The sequence below is a fragment of the Dermacentor andersoni genome, chromosome 11, assembly GCF_023375885.2.
Source record: "Dermacentor andersoni chromosome 11, qqDerAnde1_hic_scaffold, whole genome shotgun sequence".
NCBI lineage: Eukaryota > Metazoa > Arthropoda > Arachnida > Ixodida > Ixodidae > Dermacentor > Dermacentor andersoni.
In genome coordinates, this window is record NC_092824.1 from 20,815,923 (window position 1) to 20,833,788 (window position 17,866).

Sequence of the window (17,866 nt, forward strand, 5' to 3'; positions counted from 1 at the left end):
CGCGGAACGCATCTCACATCGTAAGGCAAGTGGCATGATACGATGATAATGATAATGATGATTTATTGGCATCCTCTTTGAAACACGGCGTTGACAGTCACCTTGCCAGCTTGATTTAATCCGGTACATATTTTCTAGCATTCTCGTATACATTTCCCTAAACTTGTTTTTCCCCCTATCTGTGCATCTGCTGCATGGCATTCTACCTGGTGTAATAATATGCAACTGGAACGCAACATGGCACGCATCGACGCTACGCGGCGCGCATGTGACTTCGCGTGTCTTCTGGCGAGCTAGGACACGTTTATAGGGCATTTCCCCACGTAATGCTAGCAAGCGCTGGTGTGGCTGAGTGGTAGAGTAGCTATGACCACGCAGAGGGCCCGAGCTGAATCCCGGCGGGAACTGGGTAGTTTTTTTCTCATTCCCGGCGATAGCTGCTACGGACACCGGACACCGACGACGGCGGCGGACACCATCGCCAACCGAAACGACCATTGGAATGAGCCCATAACAGCTTACGCTGTAAAAGGATGACCCAGTATGTTGCTGGGGCCACTAGGTATGCACTGCAGGTCGTGTGTCTTTGAGCACGTGCCACTGCGGTCACTGGGTATGTGCCAGTAGGTATGTGCCATTCAGTGAACTGGATAGGCGCATTCAGTGAACCATTCTGACGCCAGAAACGAGCTCAATGACAAGTATTATGATATCTAGCACAGGCAATTTTTACAAATTCCGGAAAACTTGAAAATGATCACCCCGTAACTTACTTAGATAACGTGCAGCCTATTACATTTCCAGATTGGGTGCTGAGGAAATTATTAAGAGTGCTTACGGTGCGTCAACTTACCACACGTGCTCTCTCTAATACTGCTAATCCACTGATAATGAGCGTGTGGTTTCCATGTATTTTAACGTCTGAGTAAGAATATATTTTGGTTCACACGGCCCTGCTTTGTTTACTGTTTCGCCTATGGGAGATAGCCCAATTCAGCTTGTTGAGCTGAGCTAATTATAGACGCGGTAATTATTTCTACGAAATATTAAATTGCAAGCTAGATTAAAAATTTTGCGCGTCTCGAAAGTAATGCGACAGAAAAAATTACTTGCAAAAAGAAAATATTACGCTATGAAACTTACGAATTGCTATGGTCAGCTCTCAAACTATAGTCGTTGAGAGCTAATTTTGAGGATGACAGCAGTTTCAAGAAATGTTGTTAAAAGATGCCACAAAATACACTGGTGTTCATTAATATTCTTCCTCAATGGAATAAAAAGGCGTTCTGTTAGAAAATTAGACGCGTTTATTAAATATTTCCCCTGAACGAATTCCCTGCGGCCTGAGAGCAACGGAACCTCTCACAGCTATTACTCCTTCTCTACATAGGCGGCACGTAGGGACGCACACTTCTGCCATCGCTTTACGCAACTTTACCTCAATTCTACAAGTGGACAGGTCCCTCAAAGATCGACGTTGCGATGTTGGAAATCTGTCTCATTATCTGGGGTATACTTGCACTTCAAAAATGACTTCCCTGTTGGAAAGGGAGTGGCGGTAGAATTTGAAACCCGCAGCAGCGCGCTTCCATCTGGGCAACATGTGATTTGTGACCTGGGGCACTGTCTTGCAGAAGGCGCACAACCTTGGTGAGCTTGCCACGTCTCTGGGTCTTGTGGGCCTCCAACAATTTTCGCCGTAGTGAAGAATAGCGTGCCTAAGTAATCATGGTAACTTTTGCTAGGATATCTGTGAAGACTACACCGTGCTGGTTCAAAAAGGTTGACTCGCCATCCCGGCCCAGCGAACGTGAATGAACGTGAAGCTGTTGAAAACAACCCCTACAACTTCTGAGGAGGTATGCAATCGTTTATGACTTCAGAGTAATGGTAAGAATGAGGGTAGTGGTAATTTTGACAGCATGCCGCCGTTGGTCGCGTTGCCGTGTCTTTATTCCTTTGCCACTCCCCAGACACGAACACAACGAGGGAGCAATGGGAGGCACTGCTGTCCAGCTCGGCCCTCGACGACCAGCTCAAGCTGATTAAGAGAGCTGAGAAGATGGCAAGAGCCAGCGGAGCCCTGGACTAAGGGCCCCGACCATTAGCGGTTTTTCTGATTATTCTTTTATTAAAGTTTATCTATCTATCTATCTATCTGTCTATCTGTCTGTCTATCTGTCTGTCTGTCTATCTGTCTGTCTGTCTGTCTGTCTGTCTGTCTGCCTGTCTGTCTGTCTGTCTGTCTGTCTGTCTGTCTGTCTGTCTGTCTGTCTGTCTGTCTGTCTGTCTGTCTGTCTATCTATCTATCTATCTATCTATCTATCTCGTTTTCACGATATTCCTCGGAAGTCTTGCTGCCTACCCATAGCGGTGCTGCAACGACATGAAATCAGTTGCTAGGCTGATACTTTTACATAAGAAAGGCTAGGGACGTCACGCCCCCACGTCGCAAGCTGCAGTCGCTGCGGCAGCTTGCTCAACAGTAATTTTTACTTGGAAACATATGCAGGGAGCGCTACGTGCTTCGCATTGTTATCAGGAGCGCCTTATGAGCTATGTGGTTCGGACGCTTGTTTTGTGCTTGTTCTTTATTGTAACTAATGCTGTTCTACATGACGTATGCGTGTTTCCAAGAATATATGTACTTTTGGTTTCACTTTGTTGAGTGCCTGAAGCCTGCTTGACCTCCGTCGCGGGTTGACGCGGTATTGCACAACCTCCGGGATCGGCCCACATTTTTTCCCACCGGCATGGACACAAAAAAGGCCCTCGAACGAGAGCTTCGCTATAAACGATTGTAAGCATAACCTTGCCTACCGATGGTTGGGCATATGCCTTCTTTGGAGTTGATTAGCCCGGATGCTTGCATAGATTACGTTATTCTCCAAATCACATTGATGAACCCAGCTTCTCGTAGGATCAATCTCTCGAAAATATCCTCATGATTTTCATTGCACATCGTCAAAAAGGTCAGAGGATTTGATCCGTTCCTGCTTCTGGAAAAGTGTGAGCAGCCGGCGAACCCAGTCAGCGGATGCGTTGCGGATTATGAAGATGTTCTTGAATTGTATTTTCATTCTACTCCACACTAATCTAGACATCATGGGCTATGCCTCCCATGGTTACGTAGTGATTTTCTAAATAATATGGCAGGCTCCGCAGATGGACATTGTATTGATCGAATAAGGAGTGGGAATGTCCTACAACTGGAGCGGTTTCCGCCAGGCTCACAACGTTTGAATTTACGATGCCAGTTCTTGACTACACCATATGATTAGAAATGCGCCCTATAAACCTCTTTCTGTTCATTGAATGCGTCCCTTGACGTATGGTCTCTAATGTGAAGGAAAGTCGTGGCTTCTGTGTATTTCACTGGGTTCATTATCCCACCTCGCACTACTCTAGTGCCTCAAACGAAATGCCGTTATTAGTTAAGGGTCGCGAATTGGCACGGAACGACTATAGACGCACATATCATTACATGTGCATATCAGTATCATGCGAGAAATATAAGTAGGTCTGGGGAAGTCATTACTAAACGCGCCTTGTTGGTCGAACAATAGTGCATGTTTGACAGTGCTTCTCTGAAAACTGGCACGAGTTTCATAATTTGATGCCAATGAACAGACCTTGAGGGCTGATCGACGTAATTTCATAGATTTGAGCATGTGCCTTCAAGCAATTAGAAAATTTATTAGCAATATTCTGCTAATTAGCCAGTTCCGTAGTTCAGGTGATGTCCCCCTCTTCGAGCAACTCAGCCGAATGATTAGAGTAATGCTGTTTACAACGGCCAGTCTTAAAACTTGTTATCACTGATAAGAGACGGCATACTGAGCACACCTAATGCGCTGGCATAAGTTTTGACTTACGCATATAATTTTTATTCAATTACACAGGAATTCTAGGCGCGCGTGCGCCGTTCCCGCCGCCGTGTTGTCCCATGTACGACGACGCATGCGCGGTCTACGTACTTATTTAAGCACGTCTTTGCAACAAGATGACCTGTGTAATGTAGCATTTCACGTTTCTCGGCCGAATTCCTACTTTCCAAATGCATTGGTATCGTGTCCACAGCGATAACCACTACAACGGAATTTGCTTGGACACCATAGAAATTCATTTCCCGGCCGACCTCTCTACATTTTCCACTCATTAAACTACTTCTTCCTTCATTTCATGTCAAGCAGGCGTCCAGTTTCAACCGCAAGGCGTGTCAGTGGCCTTGTAGCGACGAAAGAACTCCGAAAATGTAGAATGCATTTAAACGGGAAATGACCTTGCGCGTCCACGCGAACTGTCACCGATCCCGCCGCCCCGTGCCCCTATAGGGTCGCTCAAACGCCGTGTGGTCAACGCTCACGTATATAATACACAAATTGTAAGGGTGTACAACAAATGACGGCTAGTTTGTACCTTCACAACGAACACACGTGCACCCTTAATCTAACTCCATATGGTTTTTACATGAAGTAGAACATACTTGGGAAAATGTCGCTTACTATATGTGGAACCACTGTCGAACCAATGCCCCTGAGCTCTACATAAGCAGGATTCCAACTTTACAAGCATTAGAGGATAAAATTTATTTTTAACTCGACAGCGTTAATGGTCTCGTGTCACATAAAATGCGGTGCCGGCGTCCTGCGCCGGCGTTCCCGCAGACAAAATTTCCACTTATATTGAGGTACATGTATATACCATGCCTTGATATATGACATGTGGTATCTTCGGGTTATGTAGCCACGCCATTCTATAACTAAAGTTGCTCATGCCTTCTAGTACATGCTCGACAAGGCTATTCATCAGAATTTTGAAAATGACAACCCACAAACAAATGTGATAAAACAAAACACCGCCAGTGCATGTAATTTATCTTAAATCTTCTCAACAATAACAGAAACCTGAAAATGATGTAATTTTTACGGCCTGGCTGTGCACTACTTCCGGTATCGACTTATGCAAGATACCGCGTTTCCACCAGAAAGCTTGCCTTCGTGCATAGCGTTCGCCGCCTGCGTTTTCAGGAAAGCAGTAGGTTTACATAAGCTGCAGTTGCCGGCAAGCGTGAGAAGCCGTCAGAGATCTTGAATGCTATCGCGTTCCACTCTTCAAGGCGAAGCTTAAGCGTCCTCCATTTTTTGCTTTTTTTGAACGGAGCTTTAGACAAGATTTAAGTAATTAATAGGCTTTACCAAATATTCTAGAATGTCCATGCTTATTCAGAAAGACGCTATGATTAGCTACATCAAATGCCTTTGAGAAGTCTAGGCAAATTGGAGTACCATATTTTCAGTTCCAAGCTTCACAGAATATATACCATTTGTTGAAGAAGCTCTAGCTTAGTAGACCTGCGTTTGCGGAATCCGTACTGTGATGAGTTTACAATTTTATGAGAATCACTGAAAGCAACTATCCGTCGTAAAATATACTTTTCATAGCCTTTGCAAAATATCAGTAGGATACAGATTGCAGTTCGCCATTATTTCTTGTTCTCTTCCTAAACGCAACCGCAAGCTTCACAATCTGCATGCAAAGCTTGCGGGAAAGGTTGTCCTAGAGACTATAATAAAAATATTCGTTACATAGTTATGATGCAAGTTTATTAATGACGAGATTTACAGGCTCAATGCACATGCTTACCGCATCAGTTGCTTTACTGTTATAAGCGTCATAAAATCCGGACACCACTTCGCATATAAATAATAAATAAAACAACTTGGTCACATTAATTTCTGGCCATGAGTAATGGTAGCAAGAAATGAGTGAAGTGATAATTGAATAAACAATAATAAGTAAGGTATTTATGAATTAATTCTTGATTTGCTGAAATTTGCACAATTGAAAGTCACCACAGCATACCAAAAACAATGGTTTGGGCTGTACATTGGGTTATGAGCGCATAAATCACAGTTTTTAGGCATCAAGTTCAGCGCATGAAAATTGTACGTTCGGCTCTTTGGGTTAATGGGATTGACAACCAAATTTCATGGTCCCCATTTATTCAGTGCAGTGGAAAGCTTACCGGTCAGAGTGTTTAACCATGAAGTGCTAACGCGGAAAACGCCGTGGGACATTTTCTTTGTCAATTTAAACTTCTTATTCCTACCTTAATCGCGAACAGCTTGCTGGATTCTTATACCTATAGATCACGGCCATTTCATTTCCACCAGTGTCTCACAACACACTCCGGCCAGATGTCAGCCCCTTTAAGAGTGACAAATTTCGTGATAACTTCAGGTTACCCGCCGTGGTTGCTTAGTGGCTATGGTGTTCGGCTGCTAAGCACGAGGTCGCGGGATCGAATAGCGGCCACGGTGGCCGCATTTCAATGGGGGCGAAATGCGAAAACACCCGTGTACTTAGACTTAGGTGCACGTTGAAGAACCCCAGGTGGTCGAAATTTCCGGAGTCCCCCACTACGGCGTGACTCATAATGAGAAAGTGGTTTTCGCACGGAAAACCCCATTTTTAGATAGGTTCAAGTTAGTGAAAGCTAAAGTAGGCCAAAAGGAGGATCTAGGAATTCCTAAGGTTCCACCTGTAGAACAGCCCAAAACAACGGCAACAACAAACAATATAAACTAATAAAATAGTCGAAAGCAGATGCAGTCAAAATACGACGTCACGTAGTGAATGTGCGGCAAATTAGCGCGGATTAGCGTCAGTCGTCTTTGCACCTTTTTTCTTACTTAACCCTCGCAGACCGTGTAACTAACCTTTCCGGGAATTTTCGGGCTGTACGTTACCAATTCAACACGCTTGTCCACTTTACCGCCCTTCGAACGCTCTTATATTGGCGCTATAATTGCTGCCCTGTTCAACAAACTTATCAGAAAAGCCGCGGCTGTGTTTCGTTTTTAGTTCTATTTAGCTGGCCACCCCGCCCCTCCCCATCCCTCAGCATACTGTCACATAAACCAGAACGAACAATAACAGCGACCAATTAGTGAGACGGGGCACAACCTTACTTAAAAGGCTGCCGGTCCTGTTGACCGGGATTTAACTTTCACAACCAACACTGCGACTACAATAGGCGCCGCAAAGAGGAGAGTACGGATTATATATTGATGACTTACTATTTTTATTTAATAATAATAACGTTTATTTCCTACTTCATAAATAATTTCCCAGTTCTTTAACGTGCACCTGAATATCAGTAGAAACGGAGTTTATTTTCATGCGATTAATATTGTAGGCCTATTCTGCCCGCTTTGACCTGTTGCTGCCTGCTATCTAGCCGTTGAAACGTCCTGCTCGCTCGGTAAAAAAAAAAGAAAGAAAGAGAAAGAATGAAAGTAAATCAAACGAAAAAATAAAGTTACATGTCTGACTCGTAAAATTAACACGAGCTCTTGTAAATAACAGTTAAAGTTAAAGATTTGTGGCGGAGGAAGACACTATGCAATCGTGGCGTAGTTCATTCCACATCGCTTTTACGCCGAACCACAATTCTACAGGGCCACAGGGACAAAAGTGGCTGCGGTTGGAAGCCCGCCTACAGTGAAACTTTCTTTGCGGCGTCCGAAGATGCATACGCTCTGGTTTTTGCTGGCGATGTGGAACATCGATGTGTTATTGCGATTAACATTCTTAGTCGACGTCCCCTACTATACGCAGATTAAAAAGCTCAATTCGCAAGTTTTACGCGTCAAAACCACTATAAAATTATGAGTCACACGGTAATGAATCGCTCCGGAAAACTTTTCAACACCTGGAGTCTTTGGACGTGCAAACGCTGCGCGGTACGCGGGTGTTTTTATTTTGCTCCTAATCTGTCCCCAAACTAAACACAGATGCCGTGCTCGGGAATTGAAGCTGCCACCACGTGCTAAGCAAAGTAACTCCGCATACTCTGAGCCACGGCTGCGGATGAACATACATACTGTATACATGCATACTGTAAATGAAGGTGTCTTCAGCAATACTGTGTGTCGCTACATTGGAAGAATGCTCATCGCATTAACGCACGACAGCCATTGTCAGAAGGGCTCCGCTGGACGGGCTTGTTATTGCGTCACCATCAGGAGTGTGAAGAAAAAAGTGGGTGTGTGGGGGAAGCCGGTCACGTGGTAGAGGTATAAATTATAGAGAGTGCCACTGAGAGGGGTCTGCTCCGGGCCACCAACAGTTGCACTTCGCTTTTCAAATAGACAGGATGCCTTTCGGGTGATCTCACGAACAGCTTCAGAAGAACTTGAGTTTGGCCCAGCTGGTGTTTACTGCATATCATGTTGACCGCTAATAAAGACGAGGACAGGGGAAGAGAACACAAAACGACGACACGGGCAGTAACGAAATTACAAAAGCTTCGCAATGTGGTGAAGGCGGTTTAAGTCATGAATTCTGGACCTCGGAAAAGGGGGACAAAATGTTGACGCATTTATGTAGCATTTACAACTAGACCGCCATTGGTATTTTTGCTTCCCCCCCCCCCCCCCCTCATCGAAATGCGGCTAACCGTTCTCGGCAATCGCGCCCGCCACTTCAAGCTCAGCAGCACAAACGGCATTGCCACGGAACAATTGCTGCTGCTCTGCCGGTCCCGAACAAGACAGCTCTGTGTTCATTTGAAAAGTTCTTATTGCTTCATGGTGCTCGAGAAAAGAGTGGCTTACGTATGCGGCTAACACAAAATAATTGCTAGCTGGGTCAGGCAGGGGTTCCTTTACGATAAATGTCGCCAGCGGAAATGACACTGCGACAGTGAAAGGTGACGTAAACAAACGCTAACTCACAATTCAAGTATACGCTCTTGCGGGCTGGATGGCTTATACGATACTGTCTGTCTTACCCACATTTCTGTTTTTCATTTGAGTTCATTTCCTGCAAGACCCCGTAGTAGGAGCATTACATTGCGCAGTATTGGTGCCTGTTCGCAACTGAAATTTGTTCTTGAAGAACCGCGGCTATGTAACGCAGGAAACCACGCGTGCATGTTGTCAACAGGAATCAAAGAAAAAACAAACCAGAAAAAAAGTAAATTGTAAAAACGAAAGTAAGGACACGACAGGGATTACATTATCAGCAGTCCACATACATAACTTATTTTTCGAGGAAGGCCAGTGAAAGTTCACTAATACATTTGTGGTGCTCCCTTTTTATATGGCATGCTTCAAAGACAAGGTACGTGCACTCTTGACTCCGTGACGATATGCGACCTTGCGAAGTTTGTGACGCAGATTGAATTTTACATCGCCGCAGAGCTAAGAGCACACGCCTTGTCATGAAAGTATACCACATAAGAAAGGGCGAGCGTGCCTGCATTAGTGAGCCTCGACTTGCCTTTCATGGAAATGAAGTTATGAATCTTGCCTGCCGATAATTTGACCTGAGAGTCGTTTTGTCTTGTTTCTATTTGTTGCATTTCCTGCTTTGTTTCTAGGTCGCAACGCGTATGCGTGATCTCCTGTTCTACCATAGCAACTCTAACGAAATAAACTTTAGTTGCCAGTCAGCGCTTGTTTGCCATGTTCCACGGCTTCTTGTCATTCGCACTGCCCTCTTTCCGTTAATTCATTGGTAGATAAGGCAGCAAGAAAAAGAGAATGATCAAGATTGGTGGTGACCGACGCTTTCTGGGCGTTTCATTTAGGGCTGTATTGTGCAATCGTGATTGGGAGTTAAGTACTGCTGGGCAATTTCGCTCCGGCACCTCGAGATTGTGGTCTATTTCACCACCATAAGCAAAGCGGCGACAATATCAGACCGGGTGTTGGTCAAGAATTAGGGAAGTAAATTTCATGAAAGGCATATAAGCGGGCGAGTCTCCTTTTTGGTGGCAAGTTTGGCAAATCAAATCCAGTTTTAGTCGCTGATATTGCTTGCAGTGGGAGAATAGCTTCATATAAGAAAACACGAATGTATGCAGAACCACGCGCTATACCTATAGTACCAAATTTGTTGATAAAGGAGATTTTGTTGCTTCTTCATGCTTCGCAATGGCGCTGTTCATTTCATATGCGCTAGCGCATGCAAAGTTGTTTCGGACAAGGTAGTAAGCCAGAATGACGGGGAAGTTGCGGGGATGTGTTTTTTTTGTTGAAATTAAAAAAAAAAGAAGAAAGAATGCCAACTCCTCCAGCCGAAAGCACGAGTATAGCGTAAGACACGTCGCCGTACTCGTTTCGGCGTCCGCCCTTATTTAACGTTCTTCGCTCCGGGCCTTGAAGCCCCGAAGAACTTTTCCAACTCGTGCCATATGCACGCCGCCCTAGCGCTTCAATTTGCTCGCGGAACGAAGAAGCCCGCCATGAATCATGCGGGCGGCCGAGATTGCTGCTCGCTCGCGCGTGCGCGGAAGCACTGTAGGTACTCTACGTACACAAGCGCTCGACCGCGCGCCCACACGCTGCGTTTCCGAGAATTGGGCGCAGCGTTGTTCAGGGTGCATGGAGAACATGTGCTCGCGTGGCGTGCGCGCTGCCTTCGGCACCGGTGCACGCAATTGTCGTCCTCGTTGCTATTATCATAACGAGCCCCTATTTACCCCTACTGCAGGATGAAGTCCTCGCCCAGCGATCTCCACCGACTCTCGCTTCGCGCCCCCTGACACCGCCTGCGAATTTCCAGATTTCGTCCCACCACCGATAGTCCTCTGCCGCCTTCCACAGCGTTTTCTTTTTTCCATCAAACCCGTTTTGTGATTTTAACCGACCAGCCGTTATGTGCCCTACGCTTTAAATTTGCTGCCCAGCTAGATAGCTATCGAACGTTCGGGTTGAGATTGAAACTGTAATATTCGACAAACACGTATTGCTATTTAGCGGCGCTGCATTCGGTAGCCGCACCGCCGAAGGCGAAGAGGAGCGGCTGGCGCACTGACGAGTAAAACGCCGAGGGATTAGGCCGGCATGCACTGCCGTCGCGCCACAGCAAACGCATCATCGGACGGGACCAGGGCGCCTCAATATACGTGCGCGGCCATGCAACTTCGGCCACTGCAGTGTCCGGTTGACAGAGCTGTCATCTTCTTTAATTTCACCATTCGACTATCGCCTGTATATATTATGTACGTCGTGTTCGAATAGATAATTTTTGGAACCCAATCGACCATGCATAGTCATGAAAAACGGCCGTCCAATGTAGAATCAAATATAGGATATTGTCAATTTAAAAAAAAAGAAGAAAGGAAATCAGGAGGGTAGGTTCGTATGATAACAAAAAAATCATGTCTACGGCATGTGAGATATGTAATGTCGCTAACAACCGGATGTCAGGTCATCTGAAAAGTCTGAAGGTGGGAAACAAAGCTAAATGAGAGATATGGTAGACCTTGACAATGATAGCAATGATAAGAACTACCCTCGTTGCACGAAGCGAAACCGTATTTCGCGTGAGCGTACTTTCTGCCGTCATTGGACAGTCGGGCGTCGGCAGCAGCTCTGCGTGCGCAGGAAACCCGCGGAGGATACAGTGCGCATGCGCAGTAGACAGGAAAACACGCGATCTCTTGCACGCGCCCGCAGCTTTCCAAAAGCTGCCTAGCGACCGTCGCGGGCTCTGCGGGATTTCCGGGACGTTCTTGCCTGTCCACGAGAGCGCATTTTCTCAATATGGCTCTTGCCGAAGATATGACTCCGGCTTGTGGTTGGACTTCGCGGCGGCTGATATTGGGTACACAGTAGCAGGAGCTGGGATATGGCGGCGATGAGTAGCACACTACCGGCTCCTGCGCGTGCAAGTCGGCGGTTCCCTTCTCAGCTTTTTGCGTACGGCCAACTATCCCGCGCTTCGCCACGTAAAACCAATTTTGACTACATGCGGTTTACCTTGCTCCGTGTGCACACCAAAGGAACGCTTTTTTTTCTTTGTTATTATTATTTCCATTTGCGGCCGCCGTGGCCCGCATACGAGAACGATCTAGCCGCTGGGCTACCGCGCGGCGTCATCCCTAAGTTTCAGAGTGGCTTAGGAGTAACGCCGCAGCGAACGGTTGCAGATTAACTTAGACCACGTGGGGTTCTATGGCGCGTGCTCAAAGCGCCGTGCACAGGAGAGAGTTTTTGCATTCCGCCCTCGTCGGTCGCTGGAAAACGAGAGAGCTTAACGTTGATGCTTAACGAGCACAACAGTGGTTTTCCGAATCTGTGCATGGAAAAAGCTGGGCTCCGGCGTTTTTTAGGCCACGATTGTTTGATTGGGGGTAGCGATACTGCGGCGAGCGGTTGAGAGACACGATGTACTCGAATCGATGAGCAGTCATGCCTTTGTTAGAGGGGCGTCCGCGAAGCCTCGATGGCGGTGGACGCGCGACTTATTCAAAGCAACTCGCTCTCGAAAGGGTGAGTGCTGGAGCTCGCGAGAACATGGTGGCGTGGCGCACTATGTTAACATACGCATACACGCTGTGGTAGGCCGGTGGCTATGGCGCTGTGCTGCCGAGCTCAACGTAGCCAGTGTGATTCCGGTCGCTACGGCCGTATCTTTATGGGGGAGAAAAATGCAAAAACCCACGTGCACTTGCATTTCAATTTAGGCTAGGGAAACCGAGGTGGTGGAAATTAGTCCGTAGTCTCCCACTACAGCGTGACTCATCGCATTGTCGCTCCGGGACGTAAAATCCACACACACATAGAGACCGCAGTTCTGCGTACTACATTTGTACCTAGCGCGTCGCTTAAGGCACCACGACAAAAGACATCACAAGTACTTATAGATGATGCCACGCCGTTGTTGAGTGGAGGCTCGCAAGGCTACTACCATACGCGGACGGTGGAAGACAAGAGTCATCGCTGCATACCGTAGCGGTGCACGCAATTACGAGAAGCCGGAGTAAACTGGCATCCCGGCCGACTGCCTCCGGGAACAGATCGGCGCCGCGTTATCGCGCGCCGAGCAGACGGCGCGCCGCTGCGCTCCGCGACGGTGACGAAGCGATTCGCGCGTCGCCGCGAGAAAATGGCGGCGCGCTCGAACAAGCTCGCTCCCTGGCTGGCGTGAAGTACGACTCTGGCAACTGCGCGGACGCATGCACGCTTCCGCAAACAAGGTTCTTCGGCGATGCGCGACTGCTGCAGGCGCGGGCGACGCGGGCGAAGATTCCGCTCGCTGCTGGAGTGACCGCTGCGTCGTTCGTGCATTATGCTTGCCGCGCGGGTTGCGTGCTTGCACCAAACACGAATTCGGCGAAGAGTGCGCCTACAGGGGACGTAAATGGGACGCCCCCCCCCCCCCCCCCCCCCCGGTAGAATACTCTACTTTGCTTGGCAGCGAAATAGCAAACGCGCTGCAAAGCAAGCGGGGTGCCTCGGACGCTATGCGTTTGTTCGCCCTGACGCGAAGGGAGAGACCAGACCGGCACCGTATCAGTATGCTGCTCAACCCCGTACGTGAAACCCGTGCATATGCAGCGAACGCTGATAGCACGAGGTCGCGGATCTGAGTCTCGGCCGTTGCTGTCTCGTTCCGTTGGGAACGGAGTGATAAAACGCTCGTGGACCGAGCTTTGCGTTCATGCGAACAAATCTCGGGCGCCTAAAAGATATATGCCGAGCCGTTAACCCACTGAAAGATACACGGGCGTTTTTGCAATTCGGCCCCATTGAAATGCGGCCGCCACGGCGGTGATTTCGTCCTGCGACATCGAACGTACCAGCGCAATGCTGATGACTCTACGCAGCCACAGCAGTTATTTGGTGACGCTAAAATAAACCAACCAATCAAACAATGCATGCAACACGGTTCGTCAAGTTGTTTCTAAGCAGCCTTTTCCCAACTCCCTCTTCCTCCCTTGGATATAAATTAACGTTTGACCATTTCATTTTACCCAACTGAAGCAAGCAGACGTTGCCTAATCGTGTTTCGTTCAACACATCGCCACATTACATTTGCAGACAGCTACGCAAGCACCAGTTACGCAAAGCAGGAAACAACTATACTGGTTGTAAGGCAAGCAAAACTTCCGAAATAAATAACGGTCTGGTTCTCGCGCACTTGTGAATGGCATCAGCACCGACTCGCACAGTTCGCTAATTCGTTAAAGTTCACGTTGCCTAAGCAACCGCGGCGCTCGAAGTGCTCGCTGGAAAATGTCACAAATCACAAACTGAAAATGAGATGGCTTCAGCCTGTGGGCGAGACTCGGTCGCTAATGTCCAGCGATTCATATTTTCGTTTCATTTATCCTCGTGCCCGACTGGCGTAATTAGCTTTCGCATACAGCTCCTAAAATAAAGACGACCCACGCATATTTCTCGCTTTCGTCAAAGTCGCCTGCAAGGAAAAGTAATTATCTTTTGTTTGTGGGAAGAATGAGTGCGGTCCCTCATATGTAGCAACGACAGGGGAATAAGGCACCGAACGAAAATGGGACAAACAGTTTCAAATCTCGATCTAAGGACCGTTTACCGAGTTGTAGGTAATCTCGTTCTGCCTTGGACAGACTTAGAGTACGTTGGCGAACTCGAAAGTAGGTTATCATAAGAGGATTCACTGTCATAATTCACAGAACAACTCTCGGGCAAGCGGAAATAATGCGAACGCAATACAATAGCCATGTACTGTACTCAAGCGTGAGGCGGGTTGCAGTACTTAAATATCATAATTCCCACGCATAAAAAAATACGAAACACAAATGCCCATAACATTTCGCAACAATGATTCTGTTTTCGAAGATAAAGGCATACAGGATACCTCAATAACGATGATAATAAAAATGCTGACTAAGCTCACTGTTTTTGAATATTAAGAGGATTGCATGCGCCGACACGCGCAGATTATGCAAACACGCCTTTTATCGTATTCTCCACATGAAGCTTTAAGATTTTCGCTTTTTTTTGGTAAAAAAAAAAAGCAATGCCTACAAAAGCGGAGTCTAATGGTAGAAAAATATACGGACAAAATTTACTCACATGTCTGCGTATTCATTAAATATATTAGAGGTGCGAGGCACAATATGCTACTTGAACGCCGAAATAAGGAAAAGAAGAGCGCGGGAAAAAGTTGCCATTCACAAGGATAAACTGTCTTAATGCAACCATTTCATTTTGAAGACAGAGATTTGGAAGGCATTCAGCGTTGGAGGCAGGGAACGGAAAAATAAATAAGAAAATACCGGGAAATATCTTTAGAGCAGTAACTACCGAAGCGCAAAATGAAAAGTGCAGCACCCTAGCAGCGTCTGCCGAAAGAAAAAAATATAAATGTAGAAGCGTTTATGTGTAGATAGTCCAGCGATAATCAAAATGTGTGTCACATGACCGACTATGCGCTATCCCCGCTTATACATATGTCATATATCAGTAACATAGGTCGCATCGCTATTAAATACCGCAATGCAAAGCAGTCCATCCACAATGTCCGTCTGTCCGCGCCAACAAGTTCGTCGTCATTGCGACCGAATCGTTTCCGTGCTCTCCACACGGCTTCCCCAGAACGACCACAGTGAGACTTTGTGCTGTACGAGAGCCTTCTTCGTGGTAACCAAGTTTAATCCAAGCGTTTTCACTAAACTCTGAAGCACCGAGTAGCGTTGCAGTCGTCAGGTCTCTAAGTATTAAGAGCGCCCAATACCTGAGATAGGCGATAAAAGAAAGCAGTAAAGGGACTCACCGTCGTCAATGTAGAAGATGCACCCGTCCTCCCCAGACTGTCGCAGACACGATGACATGGCGACGGAGCAGAAGACACAGGCTTGTCAGACGTCGTGAAGGCCGCACGTCGTTCCGGAAGCTTTGCCGGCGGCGTTCAGGCGGTAAGCCGCTTGCGGTAGGAAACGGTAGGCTTAGCGCCAAATAATGGCTGGAGTCCCGATAAGTGCGGCTGGAGGCTAATGTCCTGGCGTCAATTAGTGTTGAACACGCACGCGATAATGAGATTAGCTACGCTGACGGGTTTTAAAAAGGGGGGTTTTAGGTGGTAGTATGCGCGGAGGGTGAGACGAATTAAAAAGCCACAACTAATAACCGGCTTTCGCCTAAAAGATAGCACGCGCGTTCTAAAGGGATGCGGAAAAAAAAAAAAGAGCGCGGCGCTTAAAACTACGCACGCTCCGGTGGCTAGGACGGCGAGATTCTGCCACGAGGCACGGAAATTACGCCGTTACCCAGAAAACTTTGCGCATCGAACCGAGATTGCGACGATAAGCGACCTGTACGAGGCTGGTTTCTTCCCACAGACAAGCTTCACATTTTCGAGACAGGAATAAAATAAAAAAACAGGACACAAAAGCGGTCATGAACTTCCAGACAAAAGCGGCTTGCCAAAAAATTGTTGCGGTTGTTTCCGGCGGGCCTGACTACCGCACGGGCGTGAGACACCGTCTGTTCACCGTCGTCTGCTGCTGAAATCTGCCTCGTCACAGCGGCGGCGGCTGAAGCCAGGCGATAACGCGACGGGTAGCAATGGCGACCAAGGTGGCGGAAGCGAAGTGAAGCTTGAAGGATAGGTGACTGGTGATTTTTGTAAGGTGCAGAAGGAAGAGTAACCTCATATCTTAATTTATTAATTGTCGTAATACGTATGTTGTTGCGGCCACTCGAGCATTTTGTTTGCAGCCATTAGTCGCTAGCATCTTTTTAATGCGTAAGAATTCTTTGGCGAGTAATCAAGCAAAATCTGTCCGTCAGGTGAAACATGTGATTCTTTGTTCTCCACGAAAATGCGTAGTTCGCGAAGACATTTAATCGTTGTAACCGTGTAAATTTTGATAATCAGTTTGATAAGCAATAAGGAAGAACTGAAGCCAAATACAAATAAAGAATCTGATCTGAGCGAATACCCATATGATCAGATTTAATCAGATCCGTAGGGATACGTATGACTCCACAGAAAATGTACGGGGAGGCCTAAGTAGGGGTGGGCCAACTAGAACTTTCCGGTCGGGCCAACTTGAAATTTGGCATTCGCCCATCTAAAAAGAATTGGAGTGGGCCAACTTGAAGTTTGTAGGTGGGCCAATTGAAATTCTGGAGTATGGTTACGCATACCCGAAAACTCCGGGGTAGTTTCGTTGTATTTTTGTTTTCTTTCATTTTTATCGCTTGGCTGACAAATATTATTCGTAAATTATTCAGTTAATAGCACGGACAGGATAAAGAAATTGCTCGATGAATGTTTTGAATGTTGGGCAGTTTGGGGACTACAACTGGAACATCTAGAAGCCGAACAGAAGAGATCAATTCATCGATTTTTTTGTTCGTCGGATTGAAAATTGGTTCATCTGGCTGATTGACTGACTAGCTGACTTACTGACTCGTTGAATATTTGTCTTATTAACTGACTCACTGAAGGAATGATTATAACTGAATTATTGACTTTTGAGTCACGAAGCTCGCGATTAGAGACACAACGGAGTTCAGATCAGTTTTCACCCCGTTTGGTACCTTAGGGGCGGCGACACATAAGTAAACGAACGTTTGTGCATTACGCTTCCTTCAGTTTGTTTGGTGTGCCATCGCCAAATAGACACGTGACATATATCTCAGCCGCCACTAGCATTCGCCGCTAAGCCTCTGAGAAGGAGGGGTTAAGAAAGGCAGAAAGCAGGGGTTGTTAACCAGGGCATGTATTCTGGAAGAGTCCACCTAGTGGACATGTCCATTTCGTCTGCTGTAGAAATTCTGATTGGCTGGGCTGCGCGTCCGCAGAAACCAGGCGCCACAGCCAATCAGCACTTCAGCAACAGAGGAAATGGACATGTTCACTATGTCTTACAGAGCACCTCCCCAGAAGAGCGTCTGGCTGGCTACCCTAAGCTGGGGGGAGGGAACGGGAAGGTGGAACGAAGCGGTGATCAAGAAAGGGGTGAGTTCACTCAAGCGCGCGGGGGGTGCCAGTATGCCAAACGCGTTCTCACACGCCAGTCTCCCTCAAGGAACACAAAAGTATTCGCATCCTTGTTGGCCGACCACCGATGGCAATG

General features: G+C 47.0%; 1 protein-coding gene across 1 annotated transcript in view; it reads right to left on the reverse strand.

Moving 5' to 3' along the window:
• The window catches only part of fne (found in neurons), a 188,538-nt gene extending 172,272 nt beyond the window's left edge, over window positions 1-16,266 (reverse strand). Inside the window, exon 1 of the mRNA XM_050167352.2 lies at window positions 15,556-16,266. Within this exon, the coding sequence (XP_050023309.1) occupies window positions 15,556-15,613 (58 nt within the window). The 5' untranslated portion in view covers window positions 15,614-16,266. The remainder of the gene's footprint in view (window positions 1-15,555) is intronic.
• Between the last annotated feature and the right edge of the window lie 1,600 nt (window positions 16,267-17,866).